We start from the raw sequence: 19,794 nt of genomic DNA, 5'->3' as shown, positions 1-19,794 counted from the left end.
ATGATAATCAAACGAGCCTTACCAACACCGTTCCCTGTATACGCACGCACAAACACACTTTTATGTATCATTAACCCTCGCCCGCACATGCCATTTTCCCATCCTAGAACGCACATGGGGGGGGGGGGGTGGTTGCCACCCCCCCCCGCGCCATTTCGTTCCTGTTGGAGATAGAGCTTAGCGGTAAAGACCAAAAAGATTCTTTGGGAAGAGACGAATCCAATGATACCCAGTTTTACCTTCTCAGGTCAGTCATTGACCTTCCAGGTCAGGTCAAACTAAAAAATGTTGCTGTTTTGGGTCACCGTTGGATATCAAGTGCGCTGCTTATCAAATACCGATGACGATGCTGTTTTCTGGTGCCAGGCCAGCTAGAACCTCTTTGTCACACTACCCGACCAGAATTTTGCGGCTGAGGTCATTTCAGGTCAAGTTAGGTCAAGGTCAATTATATGTGTTTGTATGTGTGTGTGTCTGTGTGTATACTGATGTGTGTACCGATTGTTTTTGGGTCCATATTACATGAAATCATGCTCTGAGAAGCTTTTACCAAAAATGCAGTCAAAAAAATCAAAAAAATAAATTCAGCTTGCCTAAAACGCAATTATCTTAGATGACCTAGGTTGACCTTGACCCTGACCTTGACCCCTGTACATCGTCGAACAACATGTTCCATGATAGGTGGGAGGTAATACTGGCAAAAAAGGCCGAAATCAGGGTGTCAAAAGCTCGCAAGGCCCATGGCAAACGCAAGATGTTGAGAATTGGCCATTTGGGTCATGACATGACCTGAAAAACAAGGTCATATCTCCAAAACCAAAAATCACAGAAACTTGAAATTTTCAGTGGACATCAAGAAAGGATAGCGGAGCAGCTATACGAAAAATCAGCCTTCTAGCGCTAAAAATGTTGAGTGCAGAGCAGAAAGACTACCTGGGGGGGGGGGGGTGGCAACATGTGCGGGCGAGGGTTAATATCCACCGTGTGGATGCGGCCTTTAGTTTGCTCTAGCAACATCAATAACAACCTACAGCGTCGTAAAGTCACCGGCGATGTTGTGTAAACACATCGGGTGCGGCTTCCGCTGGTGGCGGGCGCTGGGTGGCCAAACGACTGAACTCACCGGCCTTGGTGCCGTCTGCCCGCCGTGTTATTAAAGGGACCCTCCCACCTTAACATTAGTTTTGAGTTGAGATAGCCAAGTTTGCGGCCAGGCTCAGAAACCACCATTTATCCTGGTCGCAACCCCCGCAGCTTTATGGTGTTCAAGAAATGTCTTCCCTTTACTTGCAGGGTGGGACCAGCGTGGTCCCTATCTCTTAACCATTACGGGAATCTGATGACGTCATCAGGCTTTCGAACGTCCGTTAAATGTTTGACTAAAACGTTTTGTAGCACGCGGTGGTATATGCTGCTTTGCGCGCAACAAATGCCGCACTTTCAAATAAAGTCGCTAGGAACAGCGGAGATCCCAAAAAGTAAACAAAAGTAAAAGTATAATATCTTGAAAACCGGTGAATATTTTTCGATGAAATTTGGTAGATATTCGTTTTTGCTCTTTCTGAACCGAGCGACATCACTTTCATGCCAATTCATTAACTTTTTTGAAGGTGGGAGGGTCCCTTTAATGGAACGACTAGAGCCGCTCCCTGATTAGAACGCATTTGTCAGAGTGGAGCGTGATTCATCCAAACATCGGTGACGACAGTTATATAAATGTGTTTATATTTTTGTTGCAATATTTATAGATCTTCGCTTTTGATTAACGCATGCTTATGACGACGACGGTTCAGTCTTATTTTCTACAGGTGCCAGAACACGAAGAGTTTACAGACAACTGTAGACGGTTCTACTTCTAACATATTATTCTAGAGATCCGAAACCTTTAAAGGGACCCTCCCACCTTCAAAAAAGTTAATGAATTGGCATAAAAGTGATGTAGCGTGAATCACAAAGAGCGAAAATGAACATCTACCAAATTTTACCGGAAAATATTCACCCGTTTTCGAGATATAAGACTTTTATTTTTGTTTACTTTTTGGGAAATCCGCTGTTTCTATGACGTCACATAAAGGTTTTCTTTACGTCGGCATTTGGAAGCAATAGTTCGGTATCAAAGTGCGACAAATATTGCGCGAATGATGCGTTTATCTTATCAAGGTCAATATATGATGGCCAATAAAGGATTCCAGGACAATTCTTATGGCATTTCTTCGTATCGCAATTCTTCGTCTGCAAATCTTCGTCAGGGCATTTATTCGTACCTATCGCATTACTTTGTCTCGCACCAGGGTATATGAAAATCGGCTCGCATTTCTTCTTCAACGCAAATATATGCAAGAGTAAGCATTGAGGGACAAATAAATGCACCGACGAAGATTTGTAGACGAAGAAATGCGGACGAAAAATTGTGCTACGAAGAAATGTCATGCGAGGATTCGTTCGGGTACCATAACATTTATGTGATTTCAAAGTCAAGGTTCACAGCTGATCTGCTAAATCAAGCCAAGAATCCAAACTATCAAAAAACTATAAATATTTGTTTGTCTGTCACAGAGGTCTCAAGCAATATAAGGTTGACATATGTTGAATCAAAAATCTACTGCCACAACTCACATCTCCTGCCTTAGTTTATCATTGTTGTTTTAACTTGCTTTCAAGAGAAACAGAAGCCAGTATCTGATATCACTTCAGATGATTGTTTCAAGATCTGAGTTCAAATGGAAATAAAAGCAAGATCAAGATGAAACAGGGATTATTGCTGTTAAAGTAGTTTGGCCATGATACAACAAGCACATAAATCATTAGCCAAATCAAATACTGGTTGGTTTGTCAAGATGTTTGTTGTCTGTCGTCTGTCGAGCTGCTATGAACACTGAACGCTCTCACTCTTACTTTAAAGAGAGTAGTTTAAGTTGAATGGTAGTGAGCTGTAATTAGACAAAGCAGCTATTCAGTGCTCACATCAAGCCAGGCTAGGAAATGGCATCAACTGTGGTGGGAGGAAGCAGGTTCGGCAGCCCTATGTTGTAAACTTCTGTTATGTCTTGTGTTTGATCAACTCATGTTTTCTGCTCTGTTTTGTGCAGTGATAGTAGCAGGTAACTGCATGCTTGTCAAATTATGTGAATAAACGAATTCATAACATTGCATTTTTCTCTCCATGCAAGGAACAAGTAAGATGTTGTAGAAAATATAATAGAGGGCTGCATTGCTGATTTTGCACTTTATCAGAGCTTTATTTAGAATTGCTTTCCTGAAAGCTACACACAGGCCACAGTGCTGAAATTCACAATGTCATAGCTTTTGGCAGAAAAAAGAAAAGACTTACCTAGGTAAAATTGGCTGAAAGTATGGCAGAGCAGGTCTTGATGCGTATGCCCATCCGTGTGCTTGCCGAAGCCGAACTGACTGCAACACATTTAACTCTGACCCACCATGGTGGCTGGCATATCCTGAACTTTCACCACTCTAAACAAGACAACTTTCAGCCCTCAGCATTGTATTAAAACACTGCACAAAACACTCAAAATTTGTTTCAGTGCCATCCACGGACAACATCAGTCGCCATTCACCAGGCCAGTAAAAACAGAATAGATAATAGCTTCAAACCCATGTAGTCAGAGTTACTAGGTCTGCACCTCAAAACAAAATCCAGGTGACATTCACCACGCCAGTAAAAAACAGGTACTTAGGTAACGTAACAGCTTCAAATCTGGTAACATGTTGGTCGGACTTTACACTACCATATTTACATGGAATAATATGATACCAAACAATAGTGCAACCATTCTGGACAACAAAATTGTATGATAAAATTAATTTAGAATACTCTGGCAGCATGATTTACGAGCACAGGCAGGTGTTACCTACCAGCCTTCTCAATGCTCGTAAAACCAACATTGTAGTTTTGATTTTACCTTACATGATAACACACTTGGCTGCAATGGCACATTTAATTTAATACTGTGAAAAGTCCAGTTATAACCACTTCACAAGCACAATTGCACCTCATGCCGACATCCTTTTCCAAAGACAGTCAGCAGCGTCTTTCGTCAAAACTGGAAGATCAATCCCCTTTCAACTGTTAACATCAAAAATATTTCTTCATGGTGTGATCTCCTATGGAAACCTTGCGGGAAAAGAATTAATGTCAATTGTCAGCTCTTCAAATTTCTTTGGACTTTAACTTGCAGTACCATATCCAGTTTGCTTTGATATTTTGTTTTTTATTCCATGTTGAAGTTGAACACCAAGCTCCAGATATAGCAGGCAGCTTGATCATCTTCGGCCTTGGTATAATATCAGTCCAAGTTCCAGTGGTGGGTATCTTCTAATATTCAAATTAAAATGAAAAGCAATAGGCTTTCTCATCGCCGACGACGGATTTCACGTTGATAAGAAAGGGAGCTCAAGGTCAGCAAAACTCGGGTTCAAGGAATGGCGGGCGTTGAAATGACTGCTGACGTCATCAAAAAACCGCTAATGGTTAAGAGATAGGGACTAAGCTGGTCCCACCCTGCAAGTAAAGGGAAGAAATTTCTTGAACACCATAAAGCTGCGGGGGTTGCGACCAGGATAAATGGTGGTTTCTGAGCCTGGCCGCAAACTTGGCTATCTCAACTCAAAACTAATGTTAAAGGGACCCTCCCACCTTCAAAAAAGTTAATGAATTGGCATAAAAGTGATGTAGCGTGAATCACAAAGAGCGAAAATGAACATCTACCAAATTTTACCGGAAAATATTCAACCGTTTTCGAGATATAAGACTTTTATTTTTGTTTACTTTTTGGGAACTACGCTGTTTCTATGACGTCACATAAAGGTTTTATTTACGTCGGCATTTGGAAGCAATAATTTGGTATCAAAGTGCGACAAATATTGCGCGAATGATGCGTTTATCTTATCAAGGTCAATATATGATGGCCAACAAAGGATTCCAGGACAATTCTTCTTATGGCATTTTTTCGTATCGCAATTCTTCGTCTGCAAATCTTCGTCAGGGCATTTATTCGTATCGCATTACTTTGTCTCGCATCAGGGTATATGAAAATCGGCTCGCATTTCTTCTTCAACGCAAATATATGCAAGAGTAAGCATTGATGGACAAATAAATGCACCGACGAAGATTTGTAGACGAAGAAATGCGGACGAAGAAATGTCATGCGAGGACTCGTTCGTGTACCATGACATTTATGTGATTTCAAAGTCAAGGTTCACAGCTGATCTGCTAAATCAAGCCAAGAATCCAAACTATCAAAAAACTATAAATATTTGTTTGTCTGTCACAGAGGTCTCAAGCAATATAAGGTTGACATATGTTGAATCAAAAATCTACTGCCACAACTCACATCTCCTGCCTTAGTTTATCATTGTTGTTTTAACTTGCTTTCAAGAGAAACAGAAGCCAGTATCTGATATCACTTCACATGATTGTTTCAAGATCTGAGTTCAAATGGAATTAAAAGCAAGATCAAGATGAAACAGGGATTATTGCTGTTAAAGTAGTTTGGCCATGATACAACAGGCACATAAATCATTAGCCAAATCAAATACTGGTTGGTTTGTCAAGATGTTTGTTGTCTGTCGTCTGTCGAGCTGCTATGAACACTGAACGCTCTCACTCTTACTTTAAAGAGAGTAGTTTAAGTTGAATGGTAGTGAGCTGTAATTAGACAAAGCAGCTATTCAGTGCTCACATCAAGCCAGGCTAGGAAATGGCATCAACTGTGGTGGGAGGAAGCAGGTTCGGCAGGCCTATGTTGTAAACTTCTGTTTTGTCTTGTGTTTGATCAACTGATGTTTTCTGCTCTGTTTTGTGCAGTGATAGTAGCAGGTAACTGCATGCTTGTCAAATTATGTGAATAAACGAATTCATAACATTGCATTTTTCTCTCCATGCAAGGAACAAGTAAGATGTTGTAGAAAATGTAATAGAGGGCTGCATTGCTGATTTCATGCACTTTATCAGAGCTTTATTTAGAATTGCTTTCCTGAAAGCTACACACATGACACAGGCCACAGCACTGAAATTCACAATGTCATAGCTTTTGGCAGAAAAAAAGAAGACTTGCCTAGGTAAAATTGGCTGAAAGTATGGCAGAGCAGGTCTTGATGCGTATGCCCAATGCCCATCCGTGTGCTTGCCGAAGCCGAACTGACTGCAACACATTAACTCTGACCCACCATGGTGGCTGGCATATCCTGAACTTTCACCACTCTAAACAAGACAACTTTCAGTCCTCAGCATTGTATTAAAACACTGTACATGGCAGTTGACACTCAAAATTTGTTTCAGTGCCATCCACGGACAACATCAGTCGCCATTCACCAGGCCAGTAAAAACAGAATAGATAATAGCTTCAAACCCATGTAGTCAGAGTTACTAGGTCTGCACCTCAAAACAAAATCCAGGTGACATTCACCACGCCAGTAAAAAAACAGGTAGGTACTTAGGTAACGTAACAGCTTCAAATCTGGTAACATGTTGGTCGGACTTAACACTACCATATGTACATGGAATAATATGATACCAAACAATAGTGCAACCATTCTGGACAACAAAAGTGTATGATAAAATTAATTTAGAATACTTTGTCAGCATGATTTACGAGCACAGGCAGGTGTTACCTACCAGCCTTCTCAATGCTCGTAAAACCAACATTGTAGTTTTGATTTTACCTTACATGATAACACACTTGGCTGCAATGGCACATTTAATTTAACACTGTGAAAAGACCAGTTATAACCACATCACAAGCACAATTGCACCTCATGCCGACATCCTTTTCCAAAGACAGTCAGCAGCGTCTTTCGTCAAAACTGGAAGATCAATCCCCTTTCAACTGTTAACATCAAAAATATTTCGTCATGGTGTGATCTCCTATGGAAACCTTGCGGGAAAAGAATTAATGTCAATTGTCAGCTCTTCAAATTTCTTTGGACTTAAACTTGCAGTACCATATCCAGTTTGCTTTGATATTTTGTTTTTCATTCCATGTTGAAGTTGAACACCAAGCTCCAGATATAGCAGGCAGCTTGATCATCTTCGGCCTTGGTATAATATCAGTCCAAGTTCCAGTGGTGGGTATCTTCTAATATTCAAATTAAAATGAAAAGCAATAGGCTTTCTCAGCGCCGACGACGGATTTCACGTTGATAAAAAAGGGAGCTCAAGGTCAGCAAAACTCGGGTTCAAGGAATGGCGGGCGTTGAAATGACTGCTGACGTCATCAACAAACCGCTAATGGTTAAAGGGACCCTCCCACCTTAACATTAGTTTTGAGTTGAGATAGCCAAGTTTGCGGCCAGGCTCAGAAACCACCATTTATCCTGGTCGCAACCCCCGCAGCTTTATGGTGTTCAAGAAATTTCTTCCCTTTACTTGCAGGGTGGGACCAGCGTGGTCCCTATCTCTTAACCATTACGGGAATCTGATGACGTCATCAGGCTTTCAAACGTCCGTTAAATGTTTGACTAAAACGTTTTGTAGCACGCGGTGGAATATGCTGCTTTGCGCGCAACAAATGCCGCACTTTCAAATAAAGTCGCTAGGAACAGCGGAGATCCCAAAAAGTAAACAAAAGTAAAAGTCTAATATCTTGAAAACCGGTGAATATTTTTCGATGAAATTTGGTAGATATTCGTTTTTGCTCTTTCTGAACCGAGCGACATCACTTTCATGCCAACTCATTAACTTTTTTGAAGGTGGGAGGGTCCCTTTAAAGATAGGGACTAAGCTGGTCCCACCCTGCAAGTAAAGGGAAGAAATTTCTTGAACACCATAAAGCTGCGGGGGTTGCGACCAGGATAAATGGTGGTTTCTGAGCCTGGCCGCAAACTTGGCTATCTCAACTCAAAACTAATGTTAAGGTGGGATGGTCCCTTTAATGACCTACAGTCTTCTGATCGTCGCTCCCTCCCGCCTCCCCCCAGTGACGGCGCCGGCCGGTCGGGCGTCTTCCTGGCCATCGACGCCAACATCGAGCTGGCAGAGGAGGACGGCGTGTTCGATGTCTACGGCTACCTGAAGAAGATCCGCCAGGCGCGCCGCGGACTGATCGAGACCGTGGTGAGTGGATCACAGATGGCAAAAGAATAGCTCTAAACAGGTAGAATCATGCTGAAAAAGGACTTAAGGACTAGGAGTAAATGTAGGCATGTAAATCACGCCTGCATTTCGAAATTCACAGTCATAAGCGAAAATATAGATAAGTGTTTATTGAGTCATTTTCTTTGTAAAGAACTGTAATCTTTCAAGTCAATATCGTGAAAAGATAGTAAAAATGTGTTTGCACAAGAAGATGGCATTGTCTCCTGTCGGCCGTTGACATCGGGCCAATCTCCCCGACATCTCAGTCACATTCCAACCAGCACGCGTTGGCTCTGAGGCCGTCAGTGACGCAGCAAGCAGTGACGCAATGTGCGTGCGCGCGCTACTGACCGCTCACGGTCGCGCGGCGGGCCGGCGGGCCGTTTGGAGCCGTGCCACGGACCCTTCAGCGGAGCTGCCAGCCGCTGATGGAGCCGGCGGCGCCGCGGCACGATCATAGCCGCCGCTGACCTTTGTTTACCGGCCCGCCGTGGTGGCCCGCAGAGAGGGGAAAAGCCTGCCAAATTTGCAGCCGGTGGCACAGACCGGGACAAGCAAGGGATGTTGACGGTATGGTCACATTGTTGGGCCCGCTGCATAACATAAATGCCGAAGATAATTCGGTTTGTTTCTGCCAGGAAAGTCAAGTCGAGTCCATTCTGACAGGAGTGTAGAACGGAGGCCACATTCCAAAGCAACACTTCACAAAAGCCACCACAGCGAGCATGGGTGGCTTCTGGCCACTGATCAAAAATGCCTGTAAGTTATGTTGTCCCGCAAGACACCGCTGCGCCCGGCGCAGTATCCTATTCCTGGCTTACCCCATCGGGATACTGGCTGACTGAGCGTACGGTACGAAACTGCCGCTTCCAGCATTCATAAAATGTGACGACCGCTTTGGCTATCCGTGAAAAGTATCTCACCAAAACATACCCACTCAGTGACAGCAAACTTGCGTGTCCTACAAGCCTCACGACAAGTGCAAGTTCCGGAATAGTTTCATGTTCAATCAGGACAGTAGAACGGACCCCCAACGATCAGTACAAGTTAGTGTCCCTCAATGTTTCAGGACTAGTACGAGTCCGTGTCCCTCCATGTTTTATCACCAGCACAGGTGTGTGTTCCTCCATGTTTCAGGACCTGCATGCAGTACAGGTTTGTGTCCCTCCATGTTTCAGGACCAGTACAAGTCCGGGTCCCTGTTTGTTCCAGGATCAGTACAAGTCTATATCCCTGTTTGTTTCAGGACCAGTACATACAAGTCTATATCCCTGTTTGTTTCAGGACCAGTACAAGTTTGTGTACGACACGCTGGAGGAGTACGTCAGCTGCGGCTACTCGGCGTTCCCCGTCTCGGAGCTGTCCCAGCGGCTCAAAGAGAAGGCCGTGCGAGTCACCGGCGGAGACAAACTCAACGACTACCAGCGCGAGTTCCTGCAGATCTGCCGACAGGTGCCCAAGTTCACCATCGGCGACTGCGCCGGCGGCCACCGCGCCGACAACCGGCACAAGAACAGGGACGTCATGATCGTGCCGCGTGAGTAGATGGAGACACGGGGCGACAGCAGCGAGCTGATTCACGGCGCGACGACGGCTGAGAGGGGGGGGGGGGGGGGAGTGAACTGTGAATGAGGATGAGTGGTGATGAATGATGCAAGGTACTCAAAATATTTTGCATCGGTATTATTTGTTTTTGATATAGAGAAGTGACCATACATATTACCTACTTTATCCGACCTCTTGCTCATTTGAACGCATTTTATGTCACACGTTCGAGCTGCTCAAGTTCGAGCATAGATGAATGAACGAATGAGACGAGGTGGGCGTAAAATAATCGCCCAATCGTTTTTATATATCACTTTGCCGTTCAATCGTTATTTGATTTTCTCCCCCACCTACCCTGTGACATCACCGTTTCCTTGCCCGCAGCGGACAATTTCCGGCCTTACCTGACCTCGTTCCAAGGGAACGCCGCCACCGACTACATCAACGCTGTGTTTGTCGACGTGAGTATAAACCTGGGCTTGAACCCGAGTGTAAACCTGAGTATAAATCTGATCCTGCTGCCGCCGGCGCGGCGTGCTGATAAACGAACTGGTAGTGCGAATCGCTGTCCGGTTTCGCGGTATTTGAGACGGCTCTGGGCTCAGTAGTCAGTGGGGACTGGTGCTGAGTGTGTGGGCGGGCCTGTGAATGGTCTGTGTGGCCTCAGCTGCGTCTGGAATGTGTTTGTGTTTGGGTCGATCGTAATAGCATCAGCGCCAATTAATCGCGGGATGTTTTGCATCACGGCCGATTTGCTGCAATGACTTTCGACATCAGATAGCTCGCAGGCACTGTTGGATGGGCATGTGCACCAATAAAGTAATAATGTAATCTCTGTGAACTGATAAGACTTTGGTATCATTTTTCACTCAACATCACAACTGTAGAATACCTAACTCACAGCATGCTCCTTATGAAATCTCTCAACATAAAAACATGTAATGCAGTTTATCGAAATATCTTACAACAACTTCGGGTCGGACACCATCGTCACAGCCGTTACGTCGTTGCTTGTCAGTTGCATATGTGCTTTATACAACGGACACACCTGTACACTTGCATGTGATAAGATCATTTCAGCGCTGGGTGAGCCGGATGGAGTCTGATGCAGCTGCGAGTGTATACCTTCCCATTTAAATACTAAGGCATGGCTCTTCAGTCTTCGTGCACATTTTCGGGAAATTCGTGCGCATGCAGCGGGAAAGGCACTGAGTGGCCACGTCGTGCTGATTTATGTAGTTTGTAGAAATAAATCTCCAACTTAGTTAATAAGATAAATGCTAGACAAATTAGTTTGTTTTGTTGCATGTGCCATGTGTTATAACATGCCAAACATGAATCTGTGACTGAATTGTGTCTAATGGTGTACCTACTATGTGCAATATTTTGTTATGTGATCGAACAGCTTTTACATCAGCTCACTTCGGAAATCGCTTAGTACCGTTATAATCACAGAGCCCATTTAGCTGTGTTATGTTAGTAGCAGCGTCCATTCTGTGTATACTTTTGGGCTAAGTCACCCCTGTATTAGTGGAGTGACCCCCGCCGGGTGCCGCGGCTCCCCGCCTGGCCGGTGACGCCTCCCCTGACGCCTGAGGCCGCTCCACAGGGCTACAACCGCTCCAAGGAGTACATAGTCACCGAGTGGCCTCTGCGCGCCACCCCCAGCGACTTCTGGAGCCTAGTCTACGACTTCGGCTGCAACTCGATAGTGGTGCTGACCAACCCGGGCGACACGGCGGTGAGCGGTGGTGGTGACGGCGCGCGCGCGGCTGTTGCAGGGCTACTCTCACCCGCGCGAGTACATAGTGACCGAGTGGGTGCTGCCGCCGTCGGTGGCCGACCTGTGGTCGCTCGTGTACGACTACGACTGCGCTGCCGTGGTGGTGCTCTGTAACCCAGACGCCTCGCCGGTCAGTGCAGGGGTGCCCGCCCCGTCCCCGCCCCAGTCGCCCCCGTCAGCCCGCTGTTCGGCGTCTGTGGAGCTCAGTAGACCGTGAAGAACGGAACAGAGTGTGATAGTGGCTTTTAGCTGACCCGCTTGGATAGATATGATAGTGCGCGGGCGCCTGGGGTGAGTTCCGGGGTGTTCTAGGTGGCGCTTTTCACGAGTGATCCGGGCGTCACTCGCTATAAGTCTTATTTGAAGTGGTCTGGTTTGAATAACCTCAACAAACTCATTGGAATTCCTCAAATTCCTTCATCTCGTCGTTCATTTAAGCTTCATTCACAATGGAAATCATCAGCTACCTACAGGGTGGCAGAACTTTGTAATTTCTAATTTCCGAATTCCCGGTCGTGAAATTCTGCCTCTGTGAACATGTGTTGCCGACATCCGACTGACGCTGCGGGCGTGTTGCAGAACTTCCCTCCGTTCTGGCCAGAGACGACACGCTCGCGCCGGTACGGCACAGTGTTCACGGTGGAGCACATCTCCCACCAGCACTACCAGAACATCAAGTCCTGGATCTTCCGCATCAACAAAAAGGTAACGACGGCGATGGAGTCCTCGAGATGTTCTGCGAATTGTCTCCAGGTAACGCCGTGCCATTTTTTTTTCTGGCGAATATTTAGAGACATCTTTCGTCTCTTGATCTTCAAACTGACCCAGCCAACATTCTCCAACATCCCAAGAGCGTCTCTCTGACCCAAACACCATTCTCTGACCTCTCTGACCGTCTCTCTAACTCCCCACCCTCCTTTGTCCCCAGATCGTCTCTCTGACGGAGCTGATGGCCGGCGTCAAGGCTGAGTCCAAGACGTGCCAGCTGTTCCAGCTGACCTGCTGGCCGGCCGGCTACAAGGTGCCCACCTCCACCAACGCGCTCGTCGAGCTCATGAACATGGTGGAGCGGTGGCGGCAGCGCTCCGGATATGGGCCCGTCGTCGTCGTGTCGCCGTGAGTGTGTGGAGAGTGTTTGGTCGCCCCCTCCCCCCTCCCGAGATATAAGAGTCAAACTGCTGGAAAATGAGTGTGTATTGGCAGACTAACTCTGCCAATACACAATGTTTCGGACGTCACAGATATGCAGACTAACTCTGCATATGTGTGTATTGGCAGACTAATAGTTAAGTGGTTATTGCCTGCTCTACGGGCAGTGTCCGACACATTTTCATTTGTCATGGACGCATAAAAACTACACCATTTTGTATACTGAACTAACACCTTCTTTACTCTGGGAAAAAATAAAATGTTGGATTAACCCTCGCCCATGGTTGGTGCAACCCCCCCCCCCCGAGGTTTTCTTAGCTACACGCCGAACCGTTTCAGATAGCCTGCTCAAATTTTCAGTACCTTATGGGGCATCCTTTGCGCAACTTTTGGTATTTTATTTTTGTCAAGGTCATGTCAGGTCACGGAGTTATGATGTCATAAAGGGAACAACCTCCGGCCAGATTTACGCTAAATTGGAGATTGCTTCACATTGGTATAAATGCCGACTGACCTGACACACTGGTGGATTGTTTTAGAATCACAACTGGCTGATTTGACATTGGCACAATGTCCGTTGACCTTTTGAAGGTTACTAAAGGTCAAGGTAAGGTCAGTGACCTCGGTTGACCTGTAATGACTTCTTGCACTTGTATGCCTTTTCGGGGTATTTTGATGCCCTGAATTCGAATTTGCTATCCATTTCAGGCATCGTCGGTTGTTTATTGTAGATCATTTTGGGTCAGGGTCAGGTCAGTGACGTCATACGCCTGACGTGACCCAATGCACAAATGACCTTGCAGACTTCCGATGCTCCCAACGCATCATTTTTAGAGTTATGACATCGAAATACACACCAAACAATAGAGAATTGATCAAGGATCACGATAGTGAAGGTTTCAAGTCGATATCTCTTACCGTTTTGCCGCAATAGGCGCGGAAATCTGAAAAAGTTAGATTTTTTTTCTCGAAAATTTGACCTTTGACCGGTCATAAGTAGGTCAAATGTTGACCTAGGACCAAAAAGTATACCACCAATCGCGAGATCTCGTTGAGAGCAATCCGTTGGTCTTTTCCGCTAAGCTCTACGACGCTCCATTTTCAAACGCCAGGGGGGGTCGCACCAACCCCCCCTGCATGGGCGAAGGTGGCAAAAAACCGTTTACGGGCGAGGGTTAATCTTGGATAGAAGCGGCTTGACATGCTATGGAGTGGTAGGCAATGAGTATAATCTTTAAGAGACGTATTTCCATGAAAGGAATGCTGCCTGGCAGCTTAATGGCTCGCCTCTGCCAGGGTCGAAAGGCGACGCTTCTGCCATTCCACATCGTTTATGAGCCGACGCCGGCGACATTTAGAGCATATCGCAACGGCTTTAGTTGTCACAACTTAACGGCCCTAAACAGTGACAGCCTTTGCACGCTCCACTGATACTCGACGGTCTGTGAAACCGTGCGAAGCTTATAGCCTTACCACGAAAGGCACCGTTTAGTGTTTATGAGGAGTCGATGTCTCGTTATTATATAATGCAGTAAAAGTCGTTATGTGGTTGTTTTCACAACGGCGATATCCGTTGCTACACTTTGTTTTGCTACCGTGTAGTTTCATAGTCACTATGCCTATAACTTTCATGCGTAATTATTCAGGACTATTATCCAGTCAAACTATTGATCCCGTAGTCATGAAGATCCACTAACCCACTAACCTAGCCCACTAGGGCACTTCATCCACTCCGCGTCCAAAAATGAAGCGTTCAATGTCGCAAACTGCTTATAAATATTCAATGGAACATGATTTCAACAATTGGTTTGTTTTCCCTCAGAAACAGCCAGTGACCTGTTACAGCTCTTTTTCGGCCCCCACTGACGCGTTGCCCTCCCCCTGGTAGTGACGGTCAGTGCCGGGCGGGCGTGTACTGCGCGGCCAACGCGTGCATCGAGCAGGTGATCCAGCACGGCGAGGTGGACGTGTTCCAGGCAGTCAAGACGGTCCGCCGACACCGGCCGCAGCTCATCTCAAACATGGTCAGTGAGAGTGTGGCCTAGAACCTAAAAGCGCCGTTCATTGCCATCTCACAGAAGCCAGTACCTAATAAGTGCCGGCCTACCGGTAAGCTGCATTGAAATGTGAGTTATACAACACTTTGAATTGAGTACCTATGCCAGCGTTCATTTGCTCGATCGGCTATTTTCAAAGGGCAGAAAACTTGCTCAGAAACCTCCAAACTCGGGCACACGCTACATGCCGCTCAGCACTCGGGTGCATGCACTTGTTTTGTAAGACGTCCGCTAGATGGCAGACATGTTGGCGCCTGCAGTTATACTGTTCCGCACGACATGCGAACTGTGCGGCACAGTATCCTCGCTCGCACCGGGCGATATCCTCACGATTTGTTAGGAGTCTGCCGATACAGGTTGTAAACAATTGATGAATTAAGAACTATAATTAAAATGTAATCATTGTGCTTTTCTATGGCTTTCATTGTAACATTCAATGAGTAGTCCTTGGGCAAATGCACCGCCTTACAAATATGATGCGCTTATGACGTCGTTGTTCACATTACTGCTCACTCTCGTTACTATAATTAAAATGTAATCATTTTGCTTTTCTATGGCTTTCATTGTAACATTCAATGAGTACTTGGGCAAATGCACCGCCTTACAAATATGATGCGCTTATGACGTCGTTGTTCACATTACTGCTCACTCTCGTTATCACTTATCTGATGATAATACTTTGTTATTGACAGATGGAGTACAAGTACTGCTACGACCTGGTTCTGCACTATGTGCTGCACTATCTGAACAAGGATACATCCACACATTAGTTGGTGACGTCATCAGGAGTTGGTCAAAACACCACGTGACGTCACAGACTCATCATGTCATCCAGAACACCCGTTGATGTCTGGTGGATAAATGGAGTTTTAGTTTGTAAAACACAACAAATTTACTGTTGTTAGAATTAGAGGATGTAATAATTCATCTCATTTTACTGACGCGGACTACCTAATTCATCATCATGACGGGTAGTTTTCACACTCATAGAATACGGCATTAATTAAGAAGAAACATTGGCTAGTTGAGCCGCTGCGTAGTTATGGCGCCGTTTTACCCCTGTAGTTTGGCCTAATCGTTAGAACGCGCAGTCCCATGATGGTCAATTTGGAGACCACCCATTATATTCGATAAGGAGAACGTTGCTTTTAAGGTAATGCACATACCAAGAGCGCTATTTGAGCCTCTGACATTTGGTGCGCGCTTGTGACCCCAATGTGATGCAGCTATTGTTGACTGCGTGGTGAAGCATTTTAAAAGCTACTGCAGCTGAAGTGTTAGCCAGTGTTGGTCATGTTTATTGTTCCAGGTGAGCTTATATGACATTAATTGTGCGGTTATGTATCAAGCACATGCCTACATTATTTGTATATACATGATCTGTATGTAGAACATAGCACTGATGATACGAGGCATTTTATATATTGTATTAGACTTAAGAAACCACTTACGCGTTAAGTTCCGCACTTAATCTACCCACCTAATGTTTTTGGTAGTTGGACATACGTAACACGTATTTTCACGTTCTTGCAAACAGCTTGGCCGACGAGAACGATACTTCGAGTCTACATACGGCGAATTTTGTGTCTCGTAAGCTTGTCAAGTTTTATACGGTGTTTGAGCATGTGTTCCACCTTCCAATGCAACTTATCGACAGCAAGCGCAATGTACGGTATAATACCGAGCCGGTGAGAGTGAGCGCGTTTTCTCCGTTTGAAAGGCGTGTTCCTGGTTGTGAAATGTTTTACTGCATGCTATGGTTCCGTCATCCGTGCACCTGCGGTGGGAGTCTGTGTTCACTGGCACGACCGATGAACACAGACTGTCGGGCCCGTTCTAGGCTTATACGGGATATTGTTGCGAAGGTCATGCATGTAGTTTACCCTCAGCGATATTGCACGAAGTGACTGACAACACCGCGTTAGTTATTCAAGGATATCGAAAATAAATATATCATAAAAATGTCCATCGTTTGTAATCCAAGCAGTACAGAAACCCCAATTATGCACCACCTCACTTGAATAATTTTGTCTTGCGGAAGGAAAGCTACGACAGTTATGACATTGGCTGACAAGTTTACAATGTCCTATAGGTTATTAATGCTTATTACTAAACGTGAGAAAGTACACGCAGTGTCTTAGTAATTCACCAAAATATTGCACGACGGGTATGCAATGCTTTGAGAAAAAATAGCAACCCTGCATTGGCGACTGCATTATTCTTGCTTGCGTTTTTAGCTGGATGCCACGTTAGCAAATTCACAAAAAATTGATTGCTGGAAACTTTCCTCAGCGAACAAAGAGCACATATTGATTAAACAAGTCAGTGAGATCACAGAAAATAATTTAAATGTGCAATGTATATCGTACAATATGTACATACCTCATAAGTCTAAACTTCATCACTTTTACAAACATTGACGGAATGATTGCTTACGAATTATCACACGAATCCCGGAGGACAAAAGTTCAATATCACCATTGGCAAGATCAGCCTTCCACCTGTATCGGCAGCACTATCCCGCGCTCAGCGCTTCCTGCCGTGCACGTGACCCAAGCTGGTGTATACGTGCACGTGTGAGAAGGAGCCGTGAGAGTGAACCAAGTGTCTGGGGACCTGCGGAGGAGGCGTCACCTCCGGGGCCAGCGGGCCAGCCGGGCCGGCCGGCGGTACAGAGTTGGACGGTGGTGAACTGGTGGATACAGATCCACTTGGGCTGGTTGACGGCGAGGCGCTGTTCTGCTGGACGGGTGACGGCGTGGTAGTGGTAGTCCCAGCAGATGTGACAGATGATGATGGAAGTTGGAGCTGACGTTGGTGATGAGGCAGCTGAAGTTGGAGTCGCAGACGAGGAGGAGGCAGATGTGGAGGTTACCTCTGTCGAAATGTAGTTGGAACTATAGTCGTAACTATAGTCATAACTATAGTCATAACTATAGTCGTAACTGTAGTCGTAACTGTACTCGTCGTAGGCAGAGCCGTCGCGTTCGGAGTAGTCATCGCTATAGTCGTAGTAATTGTAGTCGTAGCTGTAATCGTCGACGTTGACAGTATCTTGGTTTATATAGATGAAGCCATTGCAGGTATAGAGCAGCGCTGAAAGGTAAATTAGACAGGCTCAGCAAGGCGCCATTTGAATGGGAATCACTTCTGGAAAACGATGATAGTCGGAGTCCTGATTAGTCAGAGGTAATTGCAATACTATCGACTATACCATCGCAATACGCAAGGTGCGTGCTTACCTGTAAGTAAAAGCGCATTCGAACGAAACCTCATCGTAGAAGTCTCATGAGGACGATCTCGCTGAAATCAAATTACTGGCCTTCTCTGTCCTCTCTTTGGCTCACATTGGAGTACGATCAGATGCACCGTTTAGGTCACTAGTTTGATCCTTTAAATTCACTTCGACACCGCTTAATCGCAAACAATCATTCACCTCTCTTCAAAACCTCTTTTCATATTCAGACTTTATGATCTTCTTTCAAAACTCAATCGTTGAAAAGAAGGGAGGTGTCATTTCTGGGAAATATAACCCATCGCTGCCGACTGTATGACCAAAGCTCCATTCGCCGACTGTATGACCACCGAACCACTCGTTCCGTTCGCCGTCTCGTCCCTGGACAATGCCTGGAAGCCCACTGTGTGCCACGGAGCAAACCTAGCGATGACCTTTCGAATCAGTTGGACAACAAGCCGCTGCCAGTGCCATAGCGAGGCACGGGCCAAACCGAACTGACCACCGCTATTGGACGTCAGAATTAGCTGCGTGGTTGGCGAACAAGGATACAGTCCTACGGGCGTGGGAACGTGTCGGGGGCCGGCGCCACTAGCTCGCACCGAGGTATGACATGACGCACGACGTTGACGCTCTGGTATCTATCCATAGGGCGCTTTACTTCGCTTGTAGTGTTTTATAGCGGCTTGTTGTTTGTTTCCTTCAAACGTGTCCCTCGACCATGTCCGGGAGTTTTAAATACGAGTATTAGAGCGCACAAGCCAGCGGCAGCGATGCTAGTTTACAACAGTTCGTTTTATTTCGGCCTTCGCTCATTTCGATAAACGTTCTGCTCCTTTCGGGAGCCTTGCGCCAAGAAATAAATACTTAGGGATTCAGCGACTCTTAAGATACAATGAAAATCACAGGTCATGTTCGCTCAACCCTAACTATGACGTGTTCTACTTGAAAAAATCAAAGAATGACGCCACAATTCATACATACCTAAGTAGCTAGACTTAAAGCAAATACCAGCTTGAACGTCGCACCTCAATGGGTGCGGTAATCGGCTGGTGTGGCCTGAGGCTGTTGCGTTTTGGCCGCACTTTTGCACCAACCGATACTGTAATCGCAGCTTCTACTCGACATCAGATGCTGAATATAACTAAATCACTTACGCGTACAGTTAGCCACGATCGAGGGAGGGCACGCTTTCACCCAGCTACCAGTGCATAATAAGACCTGTTGCTTATTAAACGAATGAAATGTCATATAAGCGATCTGTGTGGTAGGTATGCAACGGCCACTTGCCGCTCTAATGGCTTCCAGCATTAGGCACTGTTAATAATGCATATCAAGCACCAACTACTTTCGCACGCGACAAGGACACCCGTTAAGGACAGTCTGATGAATAGCTGAGTGACCTGTGGGAGCCACGACGCTCACTGATGGATGGTAAAACAGACGCTGTGGTCGGAGGTCACGTGGCAGACATGTGCACCACTAACATCCGAACGGTCTCGACGGTCGTCCGCACCACACAGTCATTTGACGTAAAAACTGCAAAATAGCTTTACACTCCAGTGAAAATTGGTCTGACTTCCCTCAGCCAACTTAGTTCACGTCAAGTTTGGTGTGGGCCCGGTGCAAATGATCAGATGTCCGTGTCGATGCCGAGGGTAGCCGCAGAAAATAGACATAAAGCCGATTTTTTCCAGTCGATGAGTACTTACTTAAATGTTACATTTTTCTTCGCCCATTGCACTTCGCCAAGAAACTTGTTCATTTGTCGGTACAACGACACTTCATCAGCCAGGCCAATCGAAAACTGAACAAATCACTTTCGGCGAATTTCCGTTGTTTGGTAACGGCTCAAGCCAGTTTGTTTCACCCAATGTTAGATAGAAGTAGCTATTGCATTGCACCGTTTCCTTCGGATTTATAAACCATGGAC

The 19,794-nt window shown here is 45.7% G+C and overlaps 1 protein-coding gene across 2 annotated transcripts in view; it reads left to right on the top strand.

Annotated features, from left to right (window-relative positions):
* Positions 1 to 16,589, top strand: part of LOC122379955 (receptor-type tyrosine-protein phosphatase kappa-like) — a 29,078-nt gene extending 12,489 nt beyond the window's left edge. Inside the window, exons 8-15 of one of the 2 annotated variants that reach the window (XM_043362650.1) lie at positions 7,936 to 8,071; positions 9,377 to 9,629; positions 10,022 to 10,098; positions 11,419 to 11,550; positions 12,000 to 12,125; positions 12,349 to 12,536; positions 14,458 to 14,593; positions 15,319 to 16,589. In XM_043362650.1, the coding sequence (XP_043218585.1) occupies positions 7,936 to 8,071; positions 9,377 to 9,629; positions 10,022 to 10,098; positions 11,419 to 11,550; positions 12,000 to 12,125; positions 12,349 to 12,536; positions 14,458 to 14,593; positions 15,319 to 15,396 (1,126 nt within the window). In that variant the 3' untranslated portion in view covers positions 15,397 to 16,589. Of the gene's footprint in view, positions 1 to 7,935; positions 8,072 to 9,376; positions 9,630 to 10,021; positions 10,099 to 11,246; positions 11,379 to 11,418; positions 11,551 to 11,999; positions 12,126 to 12,348; positions 12,537 to 14,457; positions 14,594 to 15,318 lie in introns of both variants that reach the window. The other variant, XM_043362651.1, reaches the window with a different exon arrangement.
* Positions 16,590 to 19,794: the final 3,205 nt, after the last annotated feature.

Source organism: Amphibalanus amphitrite, unplaced genomic scaffold (genome assembly GCF_019059575.1).
Source record: "Amphibalanus amphitrite isolate SeventyFive unplaced genomic scaffold, NRLGWU_Aamphi_draft 000087F_arrow, whole genome shotgun sequence".
Classification (NCBI taxonomy): Eukaryota; Metazoa; Arthropoda; class Thecostraca; order Balanomorpha; family Balanidae; genus Amphibalanus; species Amphibalanus amphitrite.
Note: the sequence above shows the minus strand (reverse complement) of the source record. Positions and strands in the feature narration are given on the sequence as shown.